The following is a 12,592-nucleotide window of genomic DNA, read 5'->3' on the forward strand; positions in this document are numbered from 1 at the left end:
AGAGCAGATGATGAGATTGAGAGAGATAGAGACGAGAGACCGCGTGAGAGGGCCGACGGTGAAACTGAGGGAGGAGAGAGATAAGGTGCTGTGCTCTCGGGAGTACGGAGGCCTCCGTGCTCCTGATGTCCATTTTCGATGATGGAATTTTTGAATCGACGTCGCTCCGTCCAGACTTGATCTAGCGTGATTTGAAGTTTTTAGAAATATTTTTGTGAATTTTTGATATCGATTACCTGCAATCGAAAAGATTCAAAATCATAATTTTTAACGGTGACAATAAAAGTTCTATAAAAAAGTGGTGATATAGCATTAAAATTTCGCATCAGAAATATTGATCTTGTGATAGATATATAAAGAATTGGTAATCAAAATTATCTGCATTTGATACTTTCTATATCGTTAACTTGAACGGCATAATCAACCATTAGAAAATTATTGATTTTTGATCCTTTCGATCATTAGCCGTAGATGATATCAAAAATCTCTAAATTATTTTTTAGATACTTCAAAATGCCCGACGACTTTCCACAGTTAACGAGACGATCGTCGATTCTGAAAATTTCATCATCCGAAAACGCCTTCCGCTGCTCCTGAGAGCACAGCAACCCATACTTAATATATATATATATATATAATATATATAGAAAATAGATTGACTCATACTTCTATAGTCGGGAGCTCCTTGGTATTACAGCTTTTGTTCAATTTTAGGGTGTTCAATTAACGGATCCACATCGTTAAAATATGATCTAGGATATATGAAATTCTTAGAAATATCTACAAACCTCCACAAATATATATATATAAATATATATATATATATTATATATATATATATTATATATATATATAATATAACTAATTATTATATATAGTATATTAATATATATGCAGCAGGGTGCTAGTGCTCTAGAAGCACGGAGGCCTCCGTGCTCCTGAAGCCGTTTTCGAATGATGGAATAACTTCGAATCGGACGATCGGCTCTGTTAGACTTAATCTAGCGCATTTGAAGTTTCTAGAAAATAATTTTTGCGATTTTTTGATATCATTTACCTAGTGATCGAAAGGTTTCAAAATCTATAATTTTTAATGGTTGATATCTGCCGTTTTCAAGTTTAACGGTGTAGAAGTATTCAAATCAGATGAAATTTTGATACAAAATTCTTTATACTATCTACAACAAGATCAATATTTCTGATCGAAAATTTTAGTACTATATCACCACTTTTTATAGAATTTTTATTTTCAGCCGTTAAAAAATATTTATTTTGAATCCTTTCGATTACTAGGTAAATAATATCGAAAAATCGCAAAAATTATTTTCTAGAAACTTTAAATACGCTAGATCAAGTTTAACGGAACCGATCGTCGATTTGGTAATTCCATCATCGAAAACGGCTCAGGAGTACGGAGACCTCCGTGCTCCTGAGAGCACAACAGTCCTGCTTTATATATATATATATATAGAGGTAATATTGTGGAGGATTTGTAGTAGTATTTTGCGTTAGAAGTTAATTATATGTGAACAATCTCACACTGTATGATTAATAAGAAAGTAAATTAATTGTTGGAACAAATATTAATGCACCTAACCTAATATGCTGAAACTTTTAGGCCTGGTGACTTTCATTAGATATGTCACACATTTTTGGATTCATGTAGGTTAATAATTAACGATAATACCAGTTTGTCACATCTTCTGTAATAAATTATCTTGATCAACTATGGGTTAATTAATAGAAAAGTGAAAAAAAAAGAAGAAATTCTTATAAGAGCAATGGCCTATTGGAAGTGACAATTTTCAACTTCTAGTCACATGTTCTTGAAAAGAGGTGATAATTAATAATTAATTAATTAATTAATTAATCAATCCTGACCCTGTAAAGAGGAGTATATGTTTCAGTGCCAAGTTATATGGCTCGAGAGGTTCCACAAGAGTCTAAGAAGAGAATTGTGGTGTACATGCATTTGTACAGCTATGTGTGCCAAATTAGAGAGTTGTATATTTATTTATTTACATATCATTTTTGCAAGGTGTGATTTTCACAGAATAATTAATATATTTTAGGATTATGAACGTACTATCTCCTTTTTTTGGATTAAACTAGCTATCTCCTTTAATTAATGGTGTGTATAATATATACATATATAGAGCTAGCCTGGTATACAATCGGCAGCACGTAGACTATACAACTTCCAAATCGACGATCGGCTCTACTAGACTTGATCTATACTATTATAAGTATTTGGAAACTAAGTTTTATAGTTTTTCGACATTATTTGGCTAGTGATCAAAAGATCTCAAAATTGACAATTTTAATGGTAGATGTGATGCGTTTGTGAGTTTAACGGTGTAAAATAATCCAAATCTGATGAAACTTTTATAGAAATTTTTTTTCACTATTTAGAGTAAGATCAGTATCTCTGATCTTAAATTCAAATCTTTTATCATCATTTTTTAAAATACTGTGCTCAAATAGCTAAAGATACTAAAGCAGTCATATAGAATTTGATCAATTTTGCACGGCAAATTCCTAATCTCATTTTACTCTTTTTCTTTTCAGTTTAATATTTGTTAACTAAAAAATATATAAACATCATTTTTTAACAACCTAAGTTTTTATAGTATAACGATTGTTTCATATGATATCAGAGTAGGAGGTCCTGAATTCAAGTCCTGTTATGCTCCTAATATTATTAATTTCCTACCATTTAATCAAATCCACGTCGTGGATCTTACAAAAAGTCTTAAATCCAAATGTGAGAAAAACTGTTAAATAAAAAAATATATAAATACTGTTCTTTAACAGTTTAAGTTTTTAAAATATAACGATTGTTTCACAATATTATTGCATGCTTTGACAATATAAAAACATTTCAGTTAAAGAAGCATAAAGAAAATTGCTGAATATAAAGTATTAACCATCTATGGAGAGGTGATAGCTCAACTTTTTTTTAAAAAAAAAAGAAAAGAAAAGAAAAGAAAAGGAAGTAGAGGGACCAGATTCCAAATGACTGGTATGTAGAGAGAAATTTTTACTATTTCAGATGTGAAGGAACAGAAGCATTTATGAAGGTGGTGTGAAGTGTGAACACTGCATACTTAGCCCCAGTGGAAGATGAGATAAGTATGTATATATATAATATAGGGTTAATTTCATATAGGTCATGCAAATATAATGAATGACAAATATATTTTTAAAAAGTTTAATTTTTATATGTTGTTTCTATAAAAATTCTGATATTTTCAAATATTTGCTACTGTAAGAGAATTATTTATATTTTCAATTTTGCCATCACAAATATATCCCTCTAAAGGTCATAATAATATAATATAAAGAGATAAAAATGTCGAAAATTAATCAGAGTTAAGTATTTAACCTATAGTTAACTAAATTTTTCTAACGGCAGAAACATATTTAAAAATATCAAAATTTTTAAAGGAACAATATATGAAAGTTAAATTTTATAGAGATATATTTGTNACATAATTAAGATTCTGATATTGTTTTTGTTAAGAGTCAAAAATATAGCATAGTTCATAACTCATTCAACTTAAAATGTTTAAATCTATTAGGTTGAGTATTTGATGTGGGACTTTCGCATGTGAACTCTTAACATTCTCCCTTTTTATATGTGAATTAATCGACTTCCCCTTAAGCCCACTGAGTCATTGTTTACTGTTATTTTTAATTGTTTTCTACATAGATTTATACTCCTATATATTGTAGTACATGTATGCATACTTACCATGTTGCATGTAAGAACCTAATTAGAAAGTTACAATCTTCAACAATTACTACTTTATATGTCCCTGTCATTTATGATGCGGCTAATTTAGCATTAGTGTTTTTGAAAGAACGTGACTCAATCAAGTTGAGTCGGAAATGTCGAAAATTCTGCCGAGTTCGGTAACTTTCACAATCGGCGTGAGAAACATGTAAATGACCATAATTTTTCGCTCAAGTATTCGATTTCAGCATGCAATTTCAATTCAGAAAATATTTTTAGAGATCTATGTGTCGAATCACACAACCATTCCGGCCGAGTTTGGAATCCAAGTTAAATTATTTTGGCCTCCGCTTTTGTATTTTTTAGAATATTTCGGAAAAGTTCTATATACTTTTTTAATTTTCAGTGTGATTACATTAACCGAACGCCGCGTCTATATATAGAGTCAATACCCGAATCCTACATGACGAAAATAATAAATTCTAATATTTCTCTAAGCCTGTTTAGATCAGAGGTAACCAAATAATCACACTGAAAATTAAAAAAGTATATAGAACTTTTCCGAAATATTCTAAAAAATACAAAAGCGGAGGCCAAAATAATTTAACTTGGATTCCAAACTCGGCCGGAATGGTTGTGTGATTCGACACATAGATCTCTAAAAATATTTTCTGAATTGAAATTGCATGCTGAAATCGAATACTTGAGCGAAAAATTATGGTCATTTACATGTTTCTCACGCCGATTGTGAAAGTTACCGAACTCGGCAGAATTTTCGACATTTCCGACTCAACTTGATTGAGTCACGTTCTTTCAAAAACACTAATGCTAAATTAGCCGCATCATAAATGACAGGGACATATAAAGTAGTAATTGTTGAAGATTGTAACTTTCTAATTAGGTTCTTACATGCAACATGGTAAGTATGCATACATGTACTACAATATATAGGAGTATAAATCTATGTAGAAAACAATTAAAAATAACAGTAAACAATGACTCAGTGGGCTTAAGGGGAAGTCGATTAATTCACATATAAAAAGGGAGAATGTTAAGAGTTCACATGCGAAAGTCCCACATCAAATACTCAACCTAATAGATTTAAACATTTTAAGTTGAATGAGTTATGAACTATGCTATATTTTTGACTCTTAACAAAAACAATATCAGAATCTTAATTATGTTTAGTAAAGTATTCTTACCAACTGTATTAATACTTAGTAGCTAACAGGGGCCAGCGATCTTATCATTTAGATTTCTACATGAATTCTAACACCAAAGTCAAATTAAACATGTTATTTTCCCTCAGCAACCAAAATTTTTAAAGTAACAGTAGAATTGAAACCAAACCAAATTTTAGACGACGCTTTTTAGACGATGTTTGGAAAAAGCGTTTCTATAATATAACAAATACCAACGCTTCAAAAGGCGTCGTCATATGAACCCTTTATTGTATCAAACTAATTTATTAAATGATGAATTTTACTATTATTTTTAATTTTTCAACACTGTAAAGTGCTAGGATTTCAAAAAATTCAAAAAAATCCTGACATTTTAAAATATAAGAATATATTTTACCGACACCTGGCATAGGTGTCGGTATATACGTGGTAATTCTTCATTTGCCAACATTTTAACTTGCGCTTTCAAATGTGACACTAAATTTGATTGTAACGCTTTTAAGTATCGTTAAATATCAAAAAAAAAAAAACTGTCCTTAAGTATTTTTTTTATAGCGAAAAAAGAAAGATTAGAAAAAATAAAGCAGAGGAAAATAGAATAATTATTTATTCTTAACTATAGTTATCAATGGGCTTTTTTGTACACTGTACGGCATAGCTGGACGGCGATCCATACGCGAATCCAACGCACCGCAAAATTGATCCTACGGCCCAGGAAAGGCCCAGCCCAACATGGACTATCTATTAAAGCACTTTTACGCGACTCACGATCCCGTAGAAGCTCGTTTGTGCATGTTAGGCTCAGTTTCTAAAATTACTTCTCTTAGTCAGATGCAACTGCAGATAAGTATCTGAGCTCCGAAAGTCGAATTAGAAAAGCGCTGCACGAAATTAATTAAAATTTGTCCATTTTAATCAACTATAATGAACCCAAATTTAAATTTATCAACTTTTCTAATCAACAACCATTAGCACGTGATTCATATGGCCTACCAAATGTTCAGTTCTTAATTAATCACCCCCTCTTCTTTTGAATGGCTAATTAAATTAAGGACTTGAGATAATATTTGAGTAATTTGCTTAATTCGCACTAGTAATTAATTATATATGTATTGTTATGCAAATTATATATAATTTTTTTTTGTACTTTTTTTTTATAATATTTACTCTCTACTTGTTCATATATAAAGGGTTGTATATATGTTAAAATTAAAGGAATATTAATTTAATCATGTTGATTAATGTATTAATTAATGGGGAGTGACAGTAGGGATGACGCGATTGAAGGGGACAAAATGTCGGTTAAGGGGAGATGATCACCTAATTAGTTAGAGCTAATGCACTCATTAGTGTTAAGTTATATAATCTAGCTTTGAGACAACTCCTATTAATTAAAATAATATGAATTATTGGGTTAAAACATTCTAATTGAAATAAATTCTTTGGGGGCATGCAGTGCTTCCAGCTTATCCTTAAAAATAATAATATAAGAAATATTATATTGATAACTTTTTTAGGCTCTAAAGAAAGATTCTTTATATTTAATTTTCTGGCAATTAATTTGGAATATATATATATAATAGCACAAAATCATTGGTGCTATCAGGTTTTCGACTCTTGGATGATGGGATGTGTGGTTAGGATGATAGTGATCCACTAGAGTTGAGTAGATAGTTGGTTGAATAGTATGATCTTACAGGTAAAAATGATTAAAGGGGTAGATCTAATGGTAGAAAATTTAATAACATCAAGAACTCAGTACTATCGATAGTATAGTAACTGAACTCTCTCTCTCTCCCTCTCTCTCTCTCTCTCTATATATATATGTGTGTATAAAACTAAGCTACTGTGCTATTAATAGCACCAAGTCATTAGTGCTATTAGGTTTAATTTCGGCCCTTGGATGAAGGGATGTACGGTTAGGATGATAGTGGTTTCCTAGAGTTGAGTGGATGATTAGTTGAATAGTATGATCTAACGAGTAAAAATAATCAAAAGAGTAAATTTAACGGTGGAAAATTTGGTAGTACCAAGCACTTAGTGCTATTGATAGTATAATAGCCTAACTATATATAAGTATTCCAGCCTAATTTTATCTATATCTATACTATATATAAAAGCGTATAGGAATTCCGACAATAACAGACGGAATCCAAAAAGGAATAAAATAATATTCCCTACGAATGATTATGATTAATTTGTTAAAATATCTCAAATAAAAATTAACGGTTATGATCAATCTATTAAATATAAAATAATATTTCCTACGAATGATTATGATTAATTTGTTAAAAATATGTTAAATAAAAACGAACGGTTATGATCAATCTATTAAATTTCTACTACATATAAAAATCTATTCCCTATAATATGATCAATTTGTTAAAAAAATATCTNAATTAATTAATTACTATGTGTACAATAAAAAAAGTATATTATTGGAAGAGATAATTGAGATTGTAGTTTCATTAATTTCTTTGGATAACACTTTGCTCCGCGACAACCTTTCTTTTTCATTTATTTTATTTTATTTGGTGAGTGAACTGGACAAACTCTTTGTTAATTATAGTGTTTATGCTAAATAGATTTTCTATTGTTAATGTTCTCCGTAAATAATGTTTAATTTATATTTAGTAATTAACGCTTGGTTCGGAAACTAAAAAACTAGTTAATTATACTTTGATCTTAATTATGAGATAGGATTTTTTTATTTTTAACTGTTGTTGCTAGTTCTGATTTTTAGACATTGGTAGAATATTACTGCATAAATTAGAGTAGGTAAACTCTGTTTGATTATTACATCAACTTTCTTAATTTTTAGTTCCATGCAGAAAGAAGAAGGGAAAAAAAAAAAAATCCTATCTCATAATTAAGATCAAAGTATAATTAACTAGTTTTTTAGTTTCCGAACCAAGCGTTAATTACTAAATATAAATTAAACATTATTTACGGAGAACATTAACAATAGAAAATCTATTTAGCATAAACACTATAATTAACAAAGAGTTTGTCCAGTTCACTCACCAAATAAAATAAAATAAATGAAAAAGAAAGGTTGTCGCGGAGCAAAGTGTTATCCAAAGAAATTAATGAAACTACAATCTCAATTATCTCTTCCAATAATATACTTTTTTTATTGTACACATAGTAATTAATTAATTAATGATTGCCCATATAATTGTGTGAATTGCGTATGTACGTGTTAAATTAATCTTGAACATACTAATATATATGTTATATATAGAGAGAGAGAATTAATTCATTAAGTATAATTAACGCGAAAAATTAATTGTGCAAACAGTGGCCTTCATTAATTATACAACAAAAGTACAATTTTACACAACAAACCATATTCAAATTTCATATTTAAATTGATCGAGTGGGATACTTTACAAATTGGGCACTATCTAATTTGGTAAATAACGAAGATAAGGAAATTAAAATTTATAATCCACTAACAAAATAATTTGGTACATATATGTCTACTAACAAATTAAAAAAAAAAATCATCAGGTTTTTTTCATATAAAAGCAAATCATATTTATCCTTCACTAATTAATGGTTGGATTTCGATACCTGTATTCTATTGAAGTATTTCTTGTTGATTTATTTTTTAAAAAAAGCATGTGTTTATTAGTTAGATGTAGAGAGAAAGTAAGAGATAGAAGTAGAGCTTTTTTTTTTTTTGGTTGGGCTTAAAAATGTTTTATTGACTTGACTTAAAAAAGTATGTGTTTTTTTAGTTTATTGGTTTTGATTCCTGTATCCTTCACAAATTTTTTTTTTGACATTATTTACCTATTAAACGAGTAGGTTAAAAATAAACAGCTGAAAATAAATCTCTAAAAATTAATGATAAAACACTTGGATTTAAGATTATAGGTACTGATCTTACTCTAAATAGCGAAGAGAATTTTCTATAAAAATTTCATAAGATTTGAATTGTTTTATACCGTTAAGTTCACAAGCGCATCACATCGGTTATTAAAATTATCAATTTTGGTTTCTAAATATTTCTAATAGTATAGCTCAATTCTAACGGAATTGATCGTCGATTCGAAAGCCGCATCATCAAAAATAACTTGGCAGTATGGACGCCTCCATACTACTGATAGTATAGTAGCTGGAAATATATATATATATCTATATATACATATATAATTATACACTTTATTGTCCTCCTATATATAGAGGAAAACTTTTCCCATCCTCTTCCACCTCAAACCAATAACTAAAACTCTAACTCCTCCATGGACAACTCTTCCTCCTCCTCCAAAGAACTCACAGCTGCCTCTCATGAAGAGAGTAGCTGGACCTCATACTTTGAGGAGTACTTCTTGGCTTCACAGGATTATAAACCTGAAGCACTAAATGGCGACGACCGCAGCGGTGGAGTTGGTGGTAGCTCTCCTTCCATGGTTTCCGACGCTGCTTCATACTTCGCATGGACGCTGGAAGCGCGAGTTGAACCCTCGAAAGGTTCGAGAACATTGAGTTTCAACAAGAAGAACAAAGGAAAGCAATCTTTGCGTGATGATTCTTTGGAAGATACCGCTAGTTCTCCAGTTAGCTGCAGCCCTAAGGTTCACTGCTTAATCCAGTCAATCAAGCTTATTATATAAAAACTGACCAAATTCAATGCATCTGTATATATATTCAGTCTATAGCAATTTACGCTATATATATACATATAGTTGTTAATTTACTCAGTATTAATATGAGTTCCTTAATTATTTTTCAACATGTTTTTCGTCTAAAACTTCTTATTGATGAAATAGATGATCGAGTGGAACCATTTGGAAATGAAGAACACGAAAGAGAAAGAGGATAATAGGGAGATATCCAAGGTACGTGCGTAGATAATAATCGATACTATGTATGCTTTGGCTTCCTTACTCTCTCCTTTTGTTTTCTTTTTTCTCTCTCTTTTCGTTCTAAATTATGTTTGAATTTTAGATAATTTATGCTTAATTTCAGGTCGAATTTTTTCAATAACTTTTATGTATGCATATATTTTTCGGTTTCATAGGAAGAGGACCTTGGCTGCAACAACTCTACTGTCAATGAGATTCATGATCATGGAGTGAGTGTTAGTGAGAGGAGATCATATGAATGTAATGAGCTGAGGAAAAGGGGACTTTGTTTGGTCCCTTTGTCCATGTTGTTAGATTATCTCGGATAAACTAATTATCACTAACTAAATTAATGTACAAATTAATCAAGCACTGTTAATTTTTCTCTCTTCTCTTAATTACTCCCTCTCCCTCTCTCTACATGAGAGATGTTGTTATCTTTGGTAGTGAATGCATGTGTGGTCTAGTTTTGTTAGGTCAAGTATCACTATTAAGTGTTAGCTAATAAGTCTACTTTATTGAATAGGATTAGTTGTTCAATTATTGCTTCGAATAAAATAGAAGCGTAACAAATGATTAAAATTAGCACAATGGATTGATCGCAACCTTTAGTCAGATCAGAACCAAACTCCCTCTTTTATAAAAGTAATATATATATATATATAGAGAGAGAGAGAGAGAGAGAGAGAGAGAGAGAGAGAGAGAGAGAGAAGGGCTACTATACTCATAACTCTTATTAATATAGAGCACTTCGTATTCATAAGTTGTTTTCGATGATGAAGCTTCCGAATTGATGATCCATATTATTAAATATAATCTAGAGCATTTGAAACTTTTAAAAAATAAATTTCGTAATTTTTCAAAATTATAATAAAGTTCATCAAGCCGGTATAAAATGAGCGGTCCAAATCAAACGACTTCCTAAAATTAGAGGATCGGATACTTCAATTTAAGATTGGAGTTATTGATCTTTATTTAGATAGTGAATAAAATTTTTTATCAAAAATTCAACCAATTTCGAATTTTTTATACCGTTAAACTAGCAAGTATCATATACCAGCCATTACAAATTGTCAATTTTGAAATTTTTTGATCGTAAGGTAAATAATGTCGAAAATTATAAAATTTGATTTAAGTTTTAAATACTCTAGATAACGTTTAAAGGTATGGATCGTCAATTCGGAAGCTCTATCGAAAACAATTTATGAGTACAAAGGCAATCGTAGTCATAAAAGTATAGTAACCAGACTCTGTATATATATATATAGAACTAAATTACTATACTATTAATAGCGTCGAGTTATTGGTGCTATTAGATTTTCGACCTTTGGACGAACGGATGTGCGATTAGGATAATAACAACCTCTTAGGGTTGAGTGAGTATGTAGTTGTCGAATAGTATAATCTAACGAATAAAAAAGGTCAAAAAGATAGATCTAACGGCGAAAAACTCGATAGCATCAAACGTTTGTTACTATGAATAGTATAGTAGTCGGACTCTCTCTCTCTCTATATATATATATAATGCTAAAATAAATAGCAAAAGGAAAAATAAAACTGAAAGAGCATTGCATACATAGACTTGCTCATGTAACATGTTAATTTTGAGATATATCTACTGCAAGAAGACACACAGGCATCATGTGGACTTGTTTGAATGGTTGCTTTCATACACATATTAGACTACTACCTAGCTAGGTAGCTAGAAACAATTAATACATATACTTCATGATTAAGGCGGTGAGAAAATGACACAGCACAGGACACAAATTAAGGATTGAGAACATGAATCAAAATTAAGTTGATGACAAACCCTTACCTAGCTAAGCAATTAAGGAGAAAAACAAAAAGATCGAGATTCTCGATCACTTTATATGGTCATGAAACTTGCCTGAATCAGCTACCTCTACATATTCACTGCTCATGCGATCAAATCATGCAATCCAATTCCTCGATTGCTACTTAAAAGTTATCGCATAAATAGATCGATGGCGTGAACCGACTGTGTGTGACTAAGGATTCAGCTAGCATGCCTTCTTTAAGGATGCAAAGCATATATAGCCACATGACTAGCTTTGCACTAATGCATCTAACTTTGCCTAGCTATTTGACGGGAATCCGACATACCAAGGTTCTTTGCTCGCGAGTCCCAAGGTTGATCTTCACACTTACAATGAAGGATAAACTTTATATTTTTTTATTGGTATGATGTCGAAAAATTATGAGACTTTCTGGTCACTTAGTAAATGATTTTGAAAAATTATGAAATTCGGTTTCTATATAGTATTAATAGCATAAATTATATATGCCTAACGAAGCTGATCGTCAAATTAGATGACCTATCATCGAAAGCAAATTATAAGTATGGAGGCCTCCATATTTTCGAAAGCATAAAAGATATATTATATATATAGGCTAGGGTTATCCCTTTGTACTCCAGTTTTCAGCTTGGGTGAAGGAATATGCGGTTTGGATGATAGTAATACTCTAGGATTGAATAGGTGGTTGGTTAAATATTATGATCTGATGGATGAAAATGTTCAAAGGGTAGATCTAACGGTCGAAAATCTATAAGTACAAAGATCAAATCTATACTCATAAAAATATAGTAGCCGGACTCTATATATATGTACACTTGATTTGGGATAACTTATCCAAGGTCGATGTTTAACAGGATCAACATCAATTTTATATTGTAGTAACTTATAATTGAGTAGAAAGGTATGATCGATTAATTTCTCAGCCTATTGGAGGAGTTGCAACAAGGAATAAATAAAGGAAAGTAGGTGGAATAATAAGACATCCTCCCCATGTGCAAAGAG

At 30.6% G+C, this 12,592-nt stretch overlaps 1 protein-coding gene across 1 annotated transcript; it reads left to right on the forward strand.

Moving 5' to 3' along the window:
- On the forward strand, positions 9,115-10,168 carry LOC109718596. Its single transcript, XM_020244899.1, has 3 exons — positions 9,115-9,500; positions 9,696-9,764; positions 9,947-10,168. The coding sequence occupies exons 1-3, from the start codon at positions 9,168-9,170 to the stop codon at positions 10,097-10,099; spliced, it is 555 nt and encodes a 184-aa protein (XP_020100488.1). The 5' UTR covers positions 9,115-9,167; the 3' UTR covers positions 10,100-10,168.

The sequence above is a fragment of the Ananas comosus genome, linkage group 12 (assembly GCF_001540865.1).
Source record: "Ananas comosus cultivar F153 linkage group 12, ASM154086v1, whole genome shotgun sequence".
Lineage (NCBI taxonomy): Eukaryota > Viridiplantae > Streptophyta > Magnoliopsida > Poales > Bromeliaceae > Ananas > Ananas comosus.